General features: G+C 42.7%; 2 protein-coding genes across 2 annotated transcripts; both read left to right on the top strand.

The window, feature by feature from the left end:
• Window positions 1-2,178: 2,178 nt before the first annotated feature.
• Window positions 2,179-11,683, top strand: LOC123138961 (protein RFT1 homolog). The gene is made up of 15 exons (XM_044558804.1): window positions 2,179-2,456; window positions 3,042-3,192; window positions 3,286-3,365; window positions 4,569-4,663; window positions 5,913-6,064; window positions 6,945-7,096; window positions 7,776-7,894; window positions 7,992-8,155; window positions 8,540-8,614; window positions 9,386-9,457; window positions 9,597-9,734; window positions 10,344-10,499; window positions 10,589-10,641; window positions 10,722-10,894; window positions 11,241-11,683. The coding sequence occupies exons 1-15, from the start codon at window positions 2,196-2,198 to the stop codon at window positions 11,308-11,310; spliced, it is 1,911 nt and encodes a 636-aa protein (XP_044414739.1). The 5' UTR covers window positions 2,179-2,195; the 3' UTR covers window positions 11,311-11,683.
• Window positions 11,684-12,470: 787 nt separating this feature from the next.
• LOC123139565 (uncharacterized) lies at window positions 12,471-14,941 on the top strand. The gene is made up of 4 exons (XM_044559340.1): window positions 12,471-13,000; window positions 13,281-13,348; window positions 13,453-13,600; window positions 14,783-14,941. The coding sequence occupies exons 1-4, from the start codon at window positions 12,471-12,473 to the stop codon at window positions 14,856-14,858; spliced, it is 822 nt and encodes a 273-aa protein (XP_044415275.1). The 3' UTR covers window positions 14,859-14,941.
• The last annotated feature ends 6,049 nt before the right edge of the window (window positions 14,942-20,990 follow it).

Raw genomic sequence — 20,990 nt, 5'->3', positions numbered from 1 at the left:
ACCACTGTCGACGACGCACGGTAATGTTCAAATTGCGCGCATTCGCAGGAGCTTTGCACTAGTTAGAGCAGGTGCCGCAGTTCTTATTGTCCTCGGAGAGCAGCTCCAGGCAGAGCCGCCGCAGCAGGTCCGGTCGTGCTTGCACGCTCTGTTGCAGCCGCCACAGTGTTGGGCCGGGGCGACAGTGTCCACGCACAGGCCGCGCCGTCCCCGTCGCAGGGCGTGCTTCGGCCGACTACCGGGAGCAGTCATCGTACGCTGGCAAGGGCGTGGACGGTGCCGCAAACAAGCAGGAAACACGGCTGTCCTTGCCGGATACGGCCGGCAGACTGAAACGGCAAACCAGATCTTGGCGACGGATGATCTGTTGGCCGATGCTGATTCGCATGTACTGATGTACATGTAGCCCTCCCGCCAATTCGAGGAGAGAAAGCGAGACGCTCTTTCATCCTTGCCGGGCTACTCTGGTGCACACGACACCACAGTTTGTTCCACGTCCGTTTCGCGCCAGCTTTGCCCTGCACCATCTGCTATTTTGGTTGTTTTGTCAACAAAAAAAGAAGGACACAAAAAGGTCATGCGCTCACGCTTTGTGCATGAGTCCATCCACACCGACCAACTAGTCTAAACGAACGCTCGTCCGTTTTCCCTCGGCAACTTTTTTCAGTTGTGTATTAGCTCAAGCTGGTTCTCGTGTCGTGTCGTGTGAGTTGCTACTTGCTAGTTTTTTTTTTCTTGTTTTAACTAACCTAGATGCTCTGAATAGACTTCTGGCTACCGATTGTAATCCTCACAGTAACTAAATAAAGCTCCCTTTTTCATCGCAAAAAAAAACCTAGTCTTAAATGATTTTGTTCGCAAGAAGTCTAAAATGTTGTTGTCTCCTTGGGTTTGTAAGGTTAGGACTTTAGGTTGTGCGTGCGCCATGGCGAGATTTGATGTTGGATGCTTCAAATCTATTGAAGGATTCAACGGCAACGATTACGGCTCCAAGGCGCTAGTCCTTAAGGGCACATACATATTTGTCAAACTCTCACCTGGTTTTCGTCTTGAATCACAAATGAAATGTTTCTTTACACGTGATTGTTGTCGAAACAAATATGAGTTCAAAAGGCTACGCACAATTGTTCCCATGTATTAAGTGTACCGTCCGGGTAAGTTGATATCCATAATATTGCGAGTTTTCTTCCTTCCCGAGAAAGAAAGGAAAGGTGATCTTGCCAAGAGAGACCAATTTTCCGCCGCCGTCCTTCGGTGGCTCCCCTCCCTTGGCAACCTCTCGATCGTCAGTGTTGAGGGGGTCGCCGATCCTCCACGTGCGAATCGCGTAGCTTTATGTAGCTTAGGTTTTGGGTCGCTCGACATCTTGGCTTCGGCAACGCGTTGTTGAATAAAGCAGCTCCAGATCCTTTCTCGACGAGGCGTTCTGCTTTGTGGTTGTTGATGGATTTGGAAACTTGTCTTTTCAAGTAAGAATGGTGTGGCGGCGATGGTATTTGTGTGGTGAATTTGTGTCCTCAGGCTCCGCCATTTGCGACGATGTTCACTCTGGCGTTGGAGCGGAGCACGGAAAGTTGTTGAGGAGTGGGTGTCGACGGTTATCTATGTCGGTGGCAGCTGGTAGATGATGGATTCATGGTTGAAGGCTGGTGGGTCAGGTTTCCTCCTCCAATGTCATCGCGTGGGGTGGTTAGATTTGAAGTTCGACGACGTGTCCAGGGTGCTGCCTCAGTCAGATTCTTTCAATGGCAATGACTACTTTGGAGGTTCGAAAAGTTGTATATCAGCGATGAAGCCACGTTGAGCTTGGGGAAAGAGGCGTTCTATCCTTTTTAGGTGACTACTATGATGGTGCCGGAGGCGGGTGGCATAGCTCAAGGGATACATCGGACTTGCTTGTAATTTTTTTCTTGGTTGAGAGTTTTTTTGGGCTATTGTTAGAATTCTATTGTCCGTCTAATTTGTCATGTCAACGTCTACGTGGCTTGTTTCTCTTTGGTGATATTATTACCTGAACGTTTCTATTTGGTGATACGTATTGCCTGAAAAAGAAACAGAGCCTTTTTTGAGCTATAAAGACGAAGCAACTCAAACAAGTATACGGAAAGCGACTAGGCCACTCACTCAGAGGCGCACGATCTAGATCTAACGGTTGAAAGTCTGGCAGCTCACCCAACCCCAAACCAATACAAGGCATGGCGTACAAGGCAGCCCCTGCCGCCGCTGGACTCTTCGCCCTCGCGCCGCTGCCTCCCGTCCCCGATTCCCCTCGCGACTGCTCTGCACTCCCACAGATCTCGCCGGCGACTCTACCCGACACGCCTCGCCCCTGCCCGGCGCCACCGCGCCCAGCCCGCAGCCCGCAGCCGTCCAGTCCGCACTCGGCAGTAGGCGGCCGGCGCGCGGCGTCGTGCAGCTGCAGCAGGCCAGCAGCCAGCCGTCCAGCCCGATTTGAGGTTCGTTTGATGAGATTTCCGCCTGTTCCCCAATTTCTGTTTACTTCATCACTCATTGCTCGTCGTGCTACCACCTGCCACTACTTCTCGTTACGAATTCAGGTGTAATAGCCTGCATGGGGAATTCAGAGCACTCAATTTCATTAGCTATCCTCACCTGCTACAGCCGTGGGCAGCCTCTGAATCTTGATGCACATTCCCTTCGTCAGGGCTGCCGGCCATGACATTTGCTTGCCGTGCTCCTTTGTAGATTGTAATGTACCACTGCTGAATTCTGTCCAGGAATGTCACTACTTACTACTGAATCAATTGTTTCAGTTTGGGTGAAACAATTGATTCATTGTTCTCATTTTCTGAATCAATAAATGTCAGTGTCATATTGAAGAACAGAATGTCAATTAGGACCACACGATTACATATTACATGCATCAAATGTGGAAGACTGAACACATGGGCTGTCTTCTTCGAACTTTTCAAGGCATGTAGGCTTAGTTTATGCAAAATGAAGACTGATTTGAGAATTTTTCATATGTTTGTGAGACCATATTGATCAATTTCTATTGTGCTATTGGTTATTTTTTTCAGGGTGGACCACCCTGTTTCAAAATCCTAGATCTGCCACTGGTGATGATGGCCATGACGCTGCTCGCCGGCGCCGTGGGGACTGCCGGAGCCGTGTCCCCTCAGCCTGACTCTGACGCAGGAGCTGTGATGGCTGTGTTCAAGTACAACTTTGGTGCGCCTCTCTCGCCTCCCTTTCCTTCGAGGGTTACTTCTGGCTCTGGGTGCTTGGTTTCGGGGATCTAAAGCTCAGTGCTCGTGTTTGTAGCGGCACAGTTCCTTTCGAGGATCATCCCCTTCCTGTACAACAGCTGGTTCGTGCGCCAGCTCAGCGCCGACGACTGCGCGGTGCGGATCTGCCCTGCTCCCTCCTTTTTTCCTTCTCAGTTCAGTGCAGCGAGCAATTGATTTGTTTGATTTCATTCCTCGATGTGGAGCTAGCTAGTTCCATGATGACATTTGGTGCTTTGGAGTTGAAATGCAGTGTCAAGCTTAGTAAGCATTAGTGCGCATTCCATGTGAATTCTAGTCTTTATTGTGGTTAAGTATGACCATGTCCTCAGTTCATGCCTGCAGTTTTGGATCCTGGCCATGACATGGTTGGGTGGGACTGGAACTCTTCTGGGAGTGCAAAAGTTGGATGTCTGTCCTAAAATGTGGATGTGTGGGATGGGATCTGTGTGAAGTCAAGTTCTAATTCTAGTTGCAGCGTGTGTTTGTTTCTCTGTGAATTCGTGATAACTGACGGCACCCCAAACTTTGTTCTTTGAGCTACAGAAGAAAAATGATGCATCTGTTCGACCGCATACTGCCATAATCATAGTGGTTGCTTTCAGTTATTTGAGTCATTCATGTACGTGCATTGTAATGGCTCCCTTGCTATTTTTTGGTTTCTTTACTTGCTAGGAGTTGCGGGATCTTTTCATTTTGGTGAACATTGAATTCCCATGTTATTATTTAAGACAGATCCCGGTTGATCCTTCGTTGTTTGTGTAACAGGCTCAGTATGGTTATCAAATGATGATTGTGCTAAACGGACTTAGTTTGTGTTAGTTTTTTTTGGATAGATATCTTTACTTGGTGGGTTGTAAGGCAAACTGCTTTGGGGACTTGTGCATCTTCTCCATTAGTAATTAAGCATGACCGATTCAGTAAACACGAACACATTGAATAATTATCCCTCTGTTCAGGGTTTGGAAAACCAGCGGCTATCGTTTGGTAAACCACAACCGGACTGGGTATTTCTTTTTGGTGCACAGTATTGGTTCAGTTAGTCCTCTCCCCCACAGCCCAACCGAACCCTCTTTTAAATCTGTGTGTTATACGGATAAGAGTATAGTGGCATGATTTATGATCCATACGCTGAATAGGAAAAATGCGAAGTTCATAAATAAAACATGGAAAACTGACTGATCTTAACCGGTCTTCTCTGAGAATCGCAAACCCTCCGTTTTTTGCTAAGAAGAAAAGATTTCCTCGGTACCCTGCATCTATGTTTACAGATGTTTCTCGTTGTTAATGTTTTCTAATATGTTTATCATTATCTGGCAGGCATATGCATTGCAGCTTCCACTTTTCATCAATTGTGTCTTATTTTTAAGCCGGGAGGGGTTTCGGCGTGCTTGCTTGCGTAATAATTCTGGGAGGTATTGCAAAATTTACAAACTTTTGAGCTTCATCCATGTACTTTGATTAATCAACAACACTGCAGTTATATAGAATACACAGCACATGTTTATTTGGAGTTTTTCTTTGTCAAATGAGCCACCGAAAGATAGACACTGCAAATTGCGAAGTGCAAAAGCTCCTCCCACAGTTTTTTTCTTAATGCACCACAACATAGATCTATGGAGTACTACATGGCAAGAAGCATGATGTCCATTTGTTACATGAAAAACTTGACCTCTAGTGGCACTTGTGCATGCTTTTTTGGCTAGAAAAAAAATACCGAGAGAAAAATGATTATATCATCTGGCAGGACGATGCAGAGGGGTATTAAGGAATATAAACAGTAAAGATAGCGAGAGAAAATGTGCCCTCTAGTAGATGTGGTATATTTCTCATGAAGTTTATAGGGCAAGAAGAAGAGAAAAGGTTATGTTGTTGATGCCACAATTGCCCAACAAACTAAAATACGCAAGTTTAAAATTATTAGGTAAATATTTCATCTGATGCTTTTGGAGCACCCAACACCTATTTGGGGACAGTCATATACATGCTTAGCACTCGCCTGGGCCATCCTCACTTCGTCCAAGAGGGTTAATCCAGAGCTATTAGTTTTGAACCCTTGTGTATAATATGTTAGCACTATTTAGTTTAAAAACAAAATGTTGTACTACGGCACCACCACTACACATACAGGCCACATGGGCCACCTCCGAAGTAGTTCATGGGTTTAATAGTGGTATGATAGTCATACATTGTAAGTTGAAGGTGAGTAGAGCTAGCATTTAATGCTTTTGGATGTAAATGGATAACTTTGGATTAACCCTTTAGGAGAAATGAGGACATAAGCCCAAGTGAGCTGCTACGTGTGGGCACAGCCACATCTAGGGGGTGGGCATTGACGAATTGTGTGACAGCTTCACTGTCTGAACTCTGAAGCAATAATGCTTGGATACTTCTCAAGTTCTCATAGTTCATCTTCACCAACTTGAAGTGGGGTACATGCAAAAGAAAAAAAAAATCTTTTGTGATGATATGTGCCGTTTCTCAGTCGTCACTGCATTCTCATTTTTTGTGTCTATTAAACTCTGTTGTTATATTCGCATTAAAATCTATGCCAGTTCTGAACTATGTGAAGTTTTAGGAAAACTTTCTCTGATCTTGTAATATTTTCCTTATACTTGCTCATTGGAGTATTTCTCAACTGATGTTTTAATACTTATATTACAGTGGTGATGTGTTAAGTGACGAAGAGATACTGAAGGTAGCTTGGATGATCATCCCGTTTGGCTTGTTTGTGACTTTTATCGGCAGTCTATTTGTGTTGAGAATAAAGAAACTGAAGTTATCTGACCCTTATGCAAAAGCTACATTAATCATCGGTAAGTCTTCCATGAACCATAATTTACTAATAAGTTATTTGTATATTTGTCCTGAGCAAGATAATTGATATTTCATTAAGGATACCTCTCCAAGAGTTAATTTGTCAGTTAGTTGATTCAGTTTGATTGAGTAGGGGAAAATAACAAGCCTCATTAAATTGTTAGAGCCACTGCAATATTATGTCTTATACAAAAAAGTCCAGTTTTGAACCCTGATTATTGCAAAAGTTCACTTTTCAAGTGTGAACTCTAATACCATTTGAACTGCAACTTTGAAGTACTGAAGACCATCCAGTTTCACCTGCTGTGATCTCCCAAGTAGTTTAGGGTGATGTGTGTGCCACGTCTCTGCTGTGCCACCAAATTTGAATTTTTTGTCTGTTTCCAACATAAAAAAATGATCTGAATGGCAGGGTTTCTTGTCATGTTTGTTTGTTAATGGCAGTGACATGGTGGACACATGCATAGTTACATACATGTCATTTAAAGTCACTTGTGAAGCCACCTGTCGGTGAAAAGTGGATTGTTTCAATTGTTCAAGGTTGCAACTCAAATGGTTTTTGAGTTCAGGGTTGAGAGTGTTTTCTTTTCTGTCTTAGATTAAATGTAAATGCTGAACACCGAGCTCTTTATCTGTAAAATGGACAAGCATTTCATGCTGTCATGCAGCTAAATGGAGCATCTTGTAGAATTGCACGCACTAACCAGTTCTCCCAAAAGCTCAAGCTGATGGGAAAAGGTGGGCTATGCATTTATACTTCAATACATCCCGTATAGATATCCTGCTATTACTCCTACACTAGAGTGCCTTCTCATTTCAATGTTTTGTCCACTTCCCTCACATTGAGATCTGATGTATTTATCTGGTCCAAAATGGCAGGATTTGCGTGTATGTTGGAGCTACTGGCAGAACCTTTGTATATTCTTTCGCAAACAAAGAAATACTACATAATAAGAGTGTATACCGAACCTACAGCTACTCTGCTGCGTTGCCTAACAACTTATATCTTCATAAAAGGACATATTAAAGTGGTAATGCCACATTAGCCTTCTACTCCAGTTTATTACCGATCGCATAAAATGCATACACCATAATGTTCTCATTGTTTACACCTGATATTTGGGAATCTACGTTGCACACAATTGCCTTGTAATTATACTTGAAAGGATCACAAATCATTCTGAAAAAAGTGACCATTTAGTGCAACTACCTCAATCTCATTATCTATTTTTTTTGCAGTGAAACCATCTCATTATCATCAAAAAATAAAATATAATTAGTGCAACCATCTAGATGGTCCAACTTTGTGACAAACTAATAATCCAGGACGTTCCAATAGCCAGTCCATACTGTATATTGTATTATTTTGGTATGTGTACCAAGGATAATATTTCTATATATTAGAAGATTTCAACTAATGTATTTTTGTGGTTGGTTAACAAATACAACTGCCCTAATTATATTAAGATAAAATATCGGGAACACTTCCCTTCGGCATTCTTTTGTCCTGTGTTGTACTCATCCATTTTAAGTTTATATCTTAAAACATAATAGAGCTTTCCAGGACAAACAGTATAATTTTGCCAAGTGATGTATCCAATTGATAATATTCTCTTCTGTTCACATACCCATTCATGCTTTCCCATGGCATTTTAATTTGTATTACATTTGTTGATCAATACAGTACTATAATAGTGATTTTTTTTGCAGGAGAAGCTGGTCGTATTTGCTTTGTCTCAGGTCGTTTATGCAGCCTGCATTTTCATCGGATATTGGACATATTTTCTTTTATTTGCTAATATCAGAACTTTTGATCTCCTTCCATTCAGGTTTCTTCTTTATTTGTCCTGTTAATTGTCTAATTGGGCATGAGTTATCACAAGTTAATATATTTCCTTGTTGATGCCAAAACATGCACATTGTCAGGTTGTCAACCCTGATGGTCTATGATAAACAGTTATTGCACATGTGCATATTGTTTACAGGCCAGACTATCAGGAAGCTGATCCTCCAAGAAGGCGAAAAATTTGTTCTTGTTTGGTTTGATACTCCATTTAACCAGGCTGCATATGGTCTTGTGGATAAATTAGGCAAGTATGTCAAGCACCTTCTATTTCAAGTGCTTTTCTTTAGATATACGGGAGTTGGCGAGGCGTGGTTCATCAATGCCTGCCACCAGGGGCGGAGCTATGTGCAAGTAAAACTGTGCCATGGCCCGCCCTGTCCAGTTTGAAATCAATGAGGTGCTGGGGTAGATTGAGCCATATGAGAAAAACAATTTGGCTTTCCTATAGGCCGGCCCGCCCAACTTTCCATCTGTAGCTCCGCTACTGCCTGCCACCTCCCTTTCTCACCTTGCTAGAATATCTCCAACAAAAATAACAAATTAAGTAACTAAAAATACGACGAAGCTACCCAAAATACTGACTAACCATGTTCTAAAAAATCTCTAATGATCTTCTAATTATTTGCAGGAAGTCTGGTTGTTAGAATAGTTTTCCTGCCATTTGAGGAGAGTTCTTATGCTACATTCACCCAGTTAGCATCAGGTTTCTCTTTTGCATGAATATAAAGTTTCATTTTGATATGATAGCTAAGTACAATTGTTTATCATCTGTTTGGCCTGAAAGATTGAATTTCATGCATTTGCACCATTGCGGTCTACTGATCTGGAGAATCTGTCTGTAAGATTTGCTTATTGAGCATCTCTGTACTTGATTAGTCCAAGGAGGTTAACCTATGTTGTGCTGGTATCAGTTAAACAAAAATACTCATGAGATATAATTTTCCTTTCTAATCCATTTGGTCAGCTGAATTGATTATGTTCTTGTGAAGCGACTGCTTTGTGTATTGGCTACTGGTCGTTTGATATTTCTGCCCACTTTTGGCATGTTTGCTATTCTCATTGTTCAGTATTTAAATTACTCATGACCTGTCTCACAGGAAGTAAGCCTCTTACAAGTACTATGAATTATTATTATTGCTAAGATAAGCATTGCTGCCAATGCAACAAAACTAGATTACCTTCTGCATATTCCTTGCTATCTTAGATTGTAATGTTTAACACAATTCTGGCTTATAATGCTGCTGCTGTCCAGTTGTTAGAGTTTAGATATGACCATTCCTATATCTTAAGCCATCTGAAATTAGAAGTTTTGGCATATTTGCAGTTTGCTGCTGCTGTTTAATAACTTGTCCTTACAATTATAGTTGGCCAATATTATTGAACTCTTAGCAAAATTACTAAAACAATATGTTGTGTGCATTATCTTTGGATTTATATTTCTCTGAAAGAGCTAATGATGGATCCTTATCCACAGGGCAAACTCCTGAGAATGTATCCAATCTGGAAGGTTCTTTGCTCGGAGCTCTTAAACTTATTACGCTGATAGGTATGCTGTCCAATACTGAATGTGTATATTAATCTATTTATCTACATGTTTTAGTTACTGTCAACTTCAACCTCCTAGTTTTCTGTGGATATTAGATGCGTTAACAGCCCTTGAATATAATCATCCTCTAACAATGCAGGTCTCGTGGTCATTTCTTTTGGTCCAAGTTATTCATACACCCTTCTGAATCTACTATATGGAAGAAGATATAGTGATGGCGAAGCTACAGCTGTCCTCCGTTACTATTGTGTTTACATAATCTTCTTAGCAATGAATGGTTTGTATTTAGTACTTTTATGCAGCAGCTCTGCATATATTCATTCTATAATATTGCAAAGTAGATTTTTTTTAATAATGTTAAGAATATTTCATTGATGAATAGTAACTCTGCACTGTACCTGTCAAACCTAAATTATTTATTTGATTTTAAACTAGTTTTTGCAAACCCATAATTTGGAACATTGGGCATAACAGCCCCAGTTTCGCCCTTTCTGTTTTTAGATTTGTCTTCAGTTATGATGCATGTAGCACAGTAATATATCCAACTTGATACGAGGAACAGTTATAATTTCTTTCCAGCCATTTAATTAGCAGTTACGTTCAGCCAAGTTATGACTTGATCTCTCCTTTGAAAGCTATCAGTCGTTCTTCGATATCTCATCCTGCACAACAATGTAGCTGAAAAAAATCTTTATTGAATGAAAACTAACTATATCATGCATTCTCTCGACAAGATTTTGACCTTTTCTAGATTAATATTTTTCAAACAAGCAATATGTTACTGGTGGTGCTGATTGTTAGATATACCTGAGCTATTTAGTATTTGGTTAAATGTGCATATTAATTAAGTTCTGCATGAATGACTTATGTCCTTGGATATTTTCAGGCACTTCTGAAGCTTTCCTTCATTCTGTTGCCAATGAAAACCAGCTTAAGCAGTCAAACAATATGTTACTCCTTTTCTCAGCAATTTATACTGTTCTAAATGTTGCTTTTATTAAATCTGCCGGAGCTGTTGGGTTGATTGCTGCAAATTCTGTCAGTATCCTTTGGTAATGACTGTTATCCTTGTTTTCTTCAAATCAATCTTTTCCTGGGAGCACTTTCTTTGCGCCTTGACTGTCTGTAAAGATATGCTACTGCGAATCTCATATTCTGCAGTATTCATCAATGAGTATTTTAAGGTAAAGTTTCTTGAATGTTCCACTTTGGGATTTTTTCCTTGTATAAGGATAAAAAATAAAAACTGATGACATATTTACAGGGCTCATTCTCCTTCTACCGCTGCTTGCCAGCGAGCTGGGGCGTTCTGCTCATTTCTGGTCTGACCACAGCTTTCTCCGAGAAGATGTTTCTGAATAGAAATAGGTTCAAGCAGACCCTTCCCATTCACATGGTGATAGGCATCATGTGCCTGGGCTTCTCATTGCTTGAGATGTAAGCACTACTACATCACCACAGAACGATACTTGCTCTGTTCAGATACTCTCTTCATTCCAAAATGTAGTGCATAGTGATTTAAAAAAAATAAATCAAACTTGGTATGCTTTGACCAAATTTACATGAAACATATCAACATTTAGAATACCAAATCCATACCATTAGATTCATCATGAAATATATTTTGATATACTGTATATTTGGTACTGTAGATATATATTATTTTCTCTATAAACTTGGTCAAAGTTTATGAAGCTTGATTTTTGGGAAAACCAATGTGCACTGTATCATGGAGCGGAGGGAGTATTATTAATCATCCTGACACGGCTTTTTTCTTGAGCAGATATCGTGGTGAAAAGCAGTTCTTGATGAGCATTGTCAAATCATTGAAGGGCCATGACAAACACACATGAACTTGTATATTTGGGACAAGTGGATTTACCCCAGATATATAACTGATATTGCCATACAACATACGTGTTGTAAATATATGTATACTGGCTAGAGTACCCAAGAAAGGAGCTGGACCCAGCAGCTGGAGAGGCTTCTTAAAGAACAGATCAAATTGACCGAAATCATAGATCGCTGCCCTGCAGAATAGAATTGCTGTGACAAGTTATAGAGGCGACATAAAGCATAGATCATCTGGGTAGATAGGTGATATATTGGTTTCAAGGAGATAATTGAATTTCAAGGAGTTGAGCAGATCAACTCCTTAATTTCATCATGGACATGTTACATAAACAGCGATTTTTCTTGGTGTTGATGTTGATGTGCCCTTCTTCATCAGAACTGGATGCTTTGGATTTGTCATTCCTTCACTAAGGTGAGCCGTGGGCACGAGCCTCTGGGTTCTTGTATGGCTGCTCTTGTAATAGAACTATATAGGAAAGAACTTGAAGGCTGATACAGTCTTAAACGTTCTATACATAGATAACTAATTACACACATGTATTACCAATATAAGCATGTAAATACTGGTAGGTCTGGTGACATGTTTTATCAGTTAGAAAACTAAAATGTTCCAGTATATGGAGGGAGTACTAAATAATTGCAAAAGAGGATGCAGGGAAGTTACTGAACATGTGGTTACCATTTTCTACTAAGCTAGTAGAGTAAGTAGGATTAGAACTTTGAACCTACATTGCCAGGTCATCTCCTTGCCCCAAAGAGCACGATAAACAAATCTACTTTACCACATCCTTGCAGATGCAAGTATGCACTAACATCTGTATTTGGAATCTGAAAATCAGTGGTAGCCATGATATAAATACTTACTGTTTTTTTTTAATTCCTACCGACTATAGGAAAGAAGACTGTAGTAACAGGGAGAGGAACGCCAAAATGCCAACAATGAATTGCAGCATAAAAAATCATTAATTGCATTCAATACTATTTTTGTGTGTGGGGAACATCAATTAAACCCATTAACAGTCGCTACAAGGGCGACCTCTCGTGCGTGCCACGTCGAAAGCATTGGTTGGGCAGGAAAAAAAGAGGGGTAGAAAAAAAAGGGAAAGAACGAAAAAACTGTCGAGCGAAACCTTCCGCCTCGAGCGCCTCCTTCTCCCCCATGCCCTCTGCCTCGTGCGCCTCCTACTCCCACTCCAGCGCCGCCGCTACCCTCGGCCGCCTCCCTCCATCCAGTGGTGTCGCCTCTCCTCCCCTATACGTGCGCCGCCGCCCCTCCGCCCCCTCCTACCTGTCGTCGTCTCGCCGCTGCAGCCGTCCCCAAGGTGAGAAAGCTATCAAGGCTAGGGTTCACCGGAAAGGAAGGAAAAAAATCCCCATTCCCTCCGGCGTCTCTTACGCCCCGCTGTCGGCCTACTCTTCCTCTCGGAAGTATCGTCTTCATCCTCGACGCAGAAGGATAGCACAGACTGCAGAGATGCCATGCCGCCGTGCTCCTTTTCGCCGATCCCCTTCCACCAGATTGGCTGATGAGGGGAGGTCCAATAGGTCCATGGTGGGGATGGAGCAACGAGGCCGGAGACCCAGCGGCGGATGCCTCATGGGTAGAGGAGAGGTTAACAATACGGACAAGGAGCAGCGGTGTCGTATGGATCTGCAGGGAGGCGTCTTCAAGGGATGGCTGGTGTCAATGTGAGTTTCTGTCAATCCTTCTCTCTCTCTCTCTCTCTCTCTCTGCCCATATGTGCAAAGATCACACCGTTTCATAGTGTGTGCATGTTTGATTTCATTCTCACTGTTCTGTAAATGGTTTTCCCCTATCATTTTTGTTTACATGATGATAGGTTATGCAATTTTGGAGTTAACAAATCTGCTTAGTTATCTGTATATCGGTCAGTCCCTATCATTGCTGATTGTTTTGAGTCATTAATACTCATTTTTGTGCAAACTGATAATTAGTTTTGTACTGCAGATTTGTGTTGATATGCCCTACATATCGAGTTCATCGTCCAAGCACCTTCTGCGGAAAGAAAGAAAAAGGCAAGTACTCCCGATGATGGCATGTATTATTCTTTCGGTTAACAAGTTCATGCACAGTTAATTATTAATTCATTCATAATTGGTAATCTTGAATGTATTTATAGGCTTTCAACAATTACAGTCAGGGCAGTCTGCTAATTGTATCAGCAACATATACTGCACCATGGACCACCGGGTCAAGAACTCCAGCTTGGAAAAGTACCTTTACCATGCGCTATGCAATAGCAGCTACCCAAATGCTAAGAATAACAGGTAATACCTCTCTCTGGCATTGAATTTATTCAGAAGTGTTCGGCTATAATAATTATCATTGTTTGCTTGCTAAACAAATATGATAATGCTCCTTTATTAGTACAAATTTTGGTGCATTCATACATGCATTAGATGCGGATAGTAGTATACTAAAGCAAATTTTCATACTAACTACAAGGTTCACTGTGACAAGAGATCAAGTATTCACACTCTGCCATTTTGTTTGCTAGATAGATGCACTTGAATGTCTTTCTTCCATGACTCTTAACTATGCCACTCTATCCACTCTGGAACCACACAAAACGGTAATACTTGATGAATATATAGGTTCCTAGGTCTCATATGCCATCTGTTGCTTGACACCGCACCTGTTCTAACTAGTATCACAAAATCCTTCAAGTTCTCATGTAATCTAGAACATCCCTCTTTATACAGATTTACATAACTCTGATTCACAATATAAAATTGTACCTCTTAATTTAGGAATCACTCACCCTCACCAGCGTGTTGATGAATTGACAAGATGACTAGCTCTCTAGATTTTTCACTTTCCTTTATATATTACAAATTTAAATCTGTCGGTCCTAATGTCCTATTGATTAGAAGAAATGATACAAAATTACTGATATAGTTCACTGGTGATATTACTTCATTTTCATAACTGACACAGTTAGAATGCGCAGAGCTACTCTGTTGCTTTCCGTTTTGTGCGTGATATTGTAGCATGTTAATTTGGATCTCCACGACACAGATTCTCTCTTTCCTTCTCTGCAATATCTAATTTCGAGTGTGTTGCTTTTCCTTTTCCATTGCCTAATTGGAGTGATATTGTAGCATTTTATTGCAATGCTACTGTAGGGAGTAAACTTGCAGTGTGGTACATGAGAGCATGTATATAATGATTGGTAAGATCAAGCTTTTTACCAATTTATACTGATTTAAACTTGTTGATATGGCAATAGAGTGTCCAGTGTACATGATTGTCGATTAAATTTTTATATAAACTTCTTCCAATTTGTTCCACTATGGATATGGACCTTTTTTCTATGAACTCCCTTTTATACCTTGATCTGTTTTTGTTCGTGGTGCAACTTAAGACCATCCTGACATATTGGCTCATATTGTCATTTTTCTAAAAGCCACATGATCAGGTCTTAGGGTATAGCTTTTTCATAATTTTAGATTAGCTATCCCAGTCTCAAAATTTATAGATTGGGTGGATCGTGTGCGGGTACATCAACAAGAAGTTCAGGAATAATTACAGGGTGACGATCCTAGATCCCCCCCACCTCCGACTCGAGCAAGGAGCAGCTGCTCCTCCAACCTCGCACCGCCGACCTCACCGGCCCAAGCAGGGGTGGCACGCCTCGTCCTCGTCTTCCTCTCAGCGCGGATAGAGATGGCGACACTAGTAGAAAAACACCTAATAGTCCCGGTTCGTAAGGGCCTTTAGTCCTGGTACATGAACCGGGACTAATGGGTCGTTACTAATACCTCCACCCATTAGTCCCGGTTCAAACACGAACCGGGACCAATGTGCCTCCACGTGGCCCTGTGCGCCGAGTCCAGTCAGGGGGCCTTTGGTCCCGGTTGGTGGCTCCAACCGGGACCAAAAGGCATCCACGCGTCAGCATTCCAGTGGCTGGGGTTTTTGTTTTTTTTTGAAAGGAGGGGAGGTTGGGGGTTTTGGGGGGTTAATTTAGGTGTTTCATATATTGTGTTAGCTAGCTAATTAATAAAGAGAAGTGTCCTCTCTTATGTCCGTGCTTGGTCGACGCTACGTACTATATATACATAAGTGATCGAGAGAACCATTCAGTACAGAAGTTCGTCATGCATACCGAGAGAAGTGATCGATCGACCTCTCCTTCTCCGAGAGATTGGTCAAACAACAAGTTTTCGTATCATGTATCGGACGCTACTGGCTACATACATGTATAATATGTATAAGATCTCTTAATTACAAACCCCTAGCATTTGAAATCAATTTCCACATGGTATTCTCCGGCTTTACTGATGACGTGGTCAAGAAAGAATCCCGCCAATTCCTCTTGAATTGCTTTCATGCGATCTGGTTCTAGGAGTTCATTCGCATCTGCCACGTCTAATTTGAAGAAGGGGGTTAATTAATACATATATATGAATGAAACTCAACAGAAATGATGGTGTAATAAAATGAAATTGTGAATATTATTGCTTACGCACTTCATATTGTCTTTTAGAGTAGCCCGTTTTGTTTTTCAAAGTCGCGGTGTGGATGAACTCGCACACGTAGTATCCACAGAAATCATTCCCTTCCTCTTGCCACAAGCACTTTACGAGAAATAGAGGTCAATCAAACTGATAATGAAGCATTATAAATGACATTGATGAAACTATAGCTATAGAATCAACGGGAGATGCGCGCAACTAGCTAGCCAGTAGTACTTACTTTCGGGTATGTATATCGCAGCTCCTTCGGCAGTTCCGGAGCTTCTGCGGTGAACTGTTTCCAAACCCTGCAAGACAAAAAAATTAATTATTATTACTTGAGATATCAGAAAATGAACAAAAAGTTGCCGATATGGTGCGATAATGATCGATTGAACTTACTTGCTGAGCATTTCAGTCATGTCCGCATAGCTTTCGGGATCTTTCCGTCTCGAGTCTAAGACGGTTACTAGTCCCCGCTCAACCTTAATCTCCAGAAGAATATAGTGGTACCTGCACACACATGCATAACTCATCAATTACATTACTATAACCTCGCTCGAGTAATAAGGGAAACCGAATATGCACACGACAGTAACACTCACTTGCCGTTGTAAGGAAAGAGTATGGTATCTTTATTTTGATTTTTGATCAACGATCGTAGCAAGTTGTCCTCGGCCTCTTTGACATTCTTTTCAACCAGAAATACATCTATGATATTTGTGTTAATGAACCCAATATCATAAATTTCTTGTTTTTTGCACTCGACGATCTTCAATCTGCATAATATATTGAGGATAATTAATTATAAATACATGCAATGAAAGAGCCGAGCTATATATAGAGACTTAATGACATAAATAGTACTTACAGGCAGTAGCAAAAGACCATTAATTTATTGAGGGCCTTTTGATTGAAGAACTCGAAGAACTCCTCAAATGGAACACACAACAGATCATTTGAAACGAGGTCGTGCTCCTCTTTAATGTTCAGATACAAACTGTCCGTCCTCTTAGACTCTCTGCAGGTTTTCATGTACCAACTATGGAATCTTCGCATCATTATTGTCAAAGATTTTTCATCTTTGACGAGAGGCTTCCCGTACTCGTATCTGTGTTCGTCCACCTCCATGAAATCAGGAAGTGCATCGTCAGGCAGGTAATCTTCAAGACTGCCATAACCGGGCACCGTCCCCGGAGCATTAGACACATTGAGCTGGGGGCACGATTGCTGTGCTTGTTCGCCGAGCTGGGCAATTTTTTCCCCTTTGCTCGTTCTTTTAACCTTTTATCACTGACAGTAGTTCCCGACCGCTGGGCTTGGAGATATGTCTGTTCAGTAATGCGCTCATAGTTGGTTCTCAGTGGAGACTTTGGTGGTTTCCTCAGGGCATCGATAGAGTGCTTTGCTTTCACCCGATCTACCTTCTCCTCAGGAGGTGGATGTCTCTTTGCTTTCACCCCTTCAAAGAACTCCTTCACATGGGTCCGCACAATCGTATTGTTTTCCTCCTCGGACCTCTCGTACGATAACTTCTCTAGAGGCTTGAGAGATGATGGACCGTATTTGTATTGCCTCCCGCCTCTGTTTGTGCTGCTAGACGCCGGAGCAGACGGAGCGGCTGCGGCGTCTGTCTTCTTTCGTGCTTGCTTACAAGGCGGAGGAGAAGGAGTACGACGCGCCGGAGCAGCCGGGGCGGCGGCGGGTCTCTTCAGCCCTTGCTGGCAAGGCGGAGAAGGAGGAGGCTGCTGGCTGCTTGGGAGCGCCGGCGCAGGCGGAGAAGGAGGCGGAGTGCCGCCACGCGCCGGAGAAGGAGGCGAAGTGCCGCCACGCGTGTCCTGATCGTCACTCGCCGGAGGAGGAGGCTGTGGAGGAGGTGGAGTGCCCTGACTCGCCGGAGGAGGAGGAGGAGGCGGAGGCGTCCAGTTCGGAAGGTTGATGAGCTCCTTCCGCCATAGGCATGGAGTCTTCAGAGCAGAACCCAGCCTAGTCTCCCCTTCACCGGTAGGGTGGTCAAGCGGGATGTCCTCAAATCCCTCCGTTATTTCATCCACCATCACCTTAGCATATCCTTCTGGAATCGGCTGGCAGTGATAAGTTGTGCCGGGTCCACTAGGATAAACTTGGCCAACAGCCGCCTTGACCTTGAAATTCATCCATCGTGCCATAATGTGGCAACTTTGAGACTCCGTGATACCATCCACGGGATAGCTGGCAGGAGCCGTCAAGACATGCTCCGGCTGAAGCAGCTCGGTGGAAGCCACGCTGCTTCTCCGCTGAAATGGCGGGGTAGCTTCGGGGGAAGCTTCGGCAAGTCGTTTGTTGCGATCTGCTGCTTCTCGTTCCTCTTCTCGATCCTCTAGCCCCATTACCCTTCCAAGCAGCGCCTGCAGTTGGTCCTGCTCCAGTTTCTTCCTCCTCTCGTGGGTTTTGTAACCCCCTGCGTCCGGAAAACCAACCTTCCACGGAATGGAGCCTGGCGTGCCTCATGTCCGTCCAGGGTGCTCAGGATTCCGAGGGGCCATTGTGAGCTCGTCCTTCTCCCTGTTTGGAAGGAACGTCCCTCGCTGCGCTGCAGCGATATAGTGTCGAAGGTTCTTGACTGGTATTTCCAGTTGCTCGTCCGTCCACTGGCACTTCCCTGTTACAGGGTCCAAGGTTCCGCCAGCCCCGAAGAACCAAGTCCGGCAACGGTCTGGCCAGTACATTGTCTCTGGTTCGATCCCTTTTTCAAGCAGATCATGCTCAGCCTTGGACCACTTAGGTCGGGCTTTGAGGTAGCCACCTGACCCCGTGCGATGGTGAAGCTTCTTCTTCGCAGCATTTTCCTTGTTTCTCGCCGACATCTTCTTACTCTTTTTCGATGTCTTGTGGGCCACAAATGCGGGCCAGTGATCTTTGATCTTCTCATATTTGCCAATGAATTCTGGTGTCTTTTTTTTCCGACAAACTGGTTCAGCTCTTTCCTCCACCTCCTCATTAGGGTTGCCATATTCTTAAGAGCACAAGACTTGATTAATTGCTCTTTAACTGGATTCTCCGGATCCTCCTCTAGTGGTAGGGTGAAATTTGCCTTCAGCTCAGTCCAAAGATCTTCTTTCTGCATATCATTGACATAAGACACCTCAGGGTCTTCCTCCTTAGGCTTATACCATTGCTGGATGCTGATCGGGATCTTGTCCCTAACAAGAACCCCACACTGAGCAGAAAATGCCTTCCTTGTCCGGATGGGTTCAATCGGTTCGCCGTCGGGCACGATTTCTATGATCTCAAACTTTTCATCCGAGCTCAACTTTTTCTTCGGGTCTCGTCTCCTTACCGAAGTTGTGCTCGATTCGGAGGGCTAGAAATTATAAGGAAGAAAGACGAGAGTAATTAATATGTGTACATATACCAAAACAATGGAAGCATCAATTAACTAGTCAGCACGGGCTTAACTAATATATATATACCTGGCCGGACTCGGTTCGGTCACCGGAGCAGTCAGCACGGTCTCCTTCTTGTACCTCCATTGTGTCACCGGAGCCATCATGAACATAGTCCTCTTCTTGTACCGGCATTAATGGGCCGAAGCAATCATGAACATAGCCCTCTTCTTCACCCAGTCCTTCCAGCTGACCATCGGTGTCGAGGAGAAATGACGCAACATCATCACTTCCATTTGCAATTATGTCCCCCAACATCGCTTCTGTTTCTTCGTCTCGGGAGTGCTCCATAGTTTTTGCAAATATTTACAACATGTCAATTATTATTCAAACATGGTACAGATGGATATATATATATATATATTAGTGGCAAACGTAGAACTAGCTAGCTAATCACAATAAGGAATCATGTTAGTGGCCTCGACGCTGCTTCTCTAGGGTTTGGGGTCGTCTCGACACAATGCTTCAAGGGTTTGGGGTGGCCTCGACGACAACGCTCTTTTAACTTGGTAAATTTGGGTGGCCTCGAGAGAGTTAATTTGTCGGGTAGGGGCGCGGTGGGAGGGGGTAGGAGACCAACATCGTTTTCTCTCTAGGGTTTGGGTGTCCTCGAGAGTTTTGGTCGAGCGAGAGGGCCGAGGACCGGGGGGTGCTGCCGTTGTATAAGTTATCACGGTCGAGAGGGGGTATATATATATCGACCGCCCCTCATGTCGAAGTTATCTAGAGGGGGTTATATCGACAACGACGTGACATACATATACATGGGAAAATAATGTTATCGGGGAGGGGGTATCGGTACCACCCCCTCGTGTTGAAGTTTCTTCTTTCTCCTCTATTCCTTTCTTTCTTCTTCTACTCTTCTTTTTCTTCTTCTCCCTCGAGAAAGGAAAATAATTAAGGAAAAGGAAGAAAAGAGGAAGAAGGAAGAAGGAAGAAGAAGAAGAAAAAAAAGAAGAAAAAAAAGAGGAGAAGAAGAAAGGAATAGAGGAGAAGAAGAAAAAAAATAGAATTTTTTTCTTCTTCTCCTCTATTACTTTATTCTTCTCCTCTTCTTTTTCTTCTTTTTCCTCTTCTTATTTATTTCTCCTCTTCTTCCTTTCTTCTTTTTCTCCTTTCTTCCTCTTCTTATTTTCCTTTTTCCTCTCATTCTTTTTCTTCTTCTTCTTCCTTCTTCCTTCTTCCTTCCTTCTTCCTCTTTTCTTCCTTTTCCTTATTTTACTTTCTCCTCTACACTAACCTAAAATGCACTAACCTAAAATCGATATCTACTAACAACCTAAATATAAAATTAATACATATATGAAAAAACATATATAAACAAAAAAAATGCTATGAACATTATATTCATACATACATATATAGCCACATGCATTCATCATATATATAGCTACCACATACATATATACATTATATATATATTGAAAAAATGCAATGAACAAAAAAAATACACTTATGAAAAAAAATACTATGAACATGTACACATATATACACATAAAAACACATATACACAAAAAATGCAAAAAAATACATATATACTTGCACATATGTATAAATTTTTGCATATATAAATTTTTGCATATATAAACTTCTGCATATATAAAAAAAAGGAAAGGGCGCCGGCGGCCGGCCAAAGGCGGCGGCGTGTGGTCGGGGCGACGGCAACGGGGTTGGGAAAGGGGCGGCGCGCGCGGCGACGGCGACGGGGTCGAGGAAGGGGCGGCGCGCGCGGCGACGGCGATGGGGTCGGGGAAGGGGCGGCGCGTGCGGTGACG

The sequence above is a fragment of the Triticum aestivum genome, chromosome 6B (genome assembly GCF_018294505.1).
Source record: "Triticum aestivum cultivar Chinese Spring chromosome 6B, IWGSC CS RefSeq v2.1, whole genome shotgun sequence".
Taxonomy (NCBI): Eukaryota; Viridiplantae; Streptophyta; class Magnoliopsida; order Poales; family Poaceae; genus Triticum; species Triticum aestivum.
This window is presented reverse-complemented; position numbering and strand designations above follow the sequence as displayed.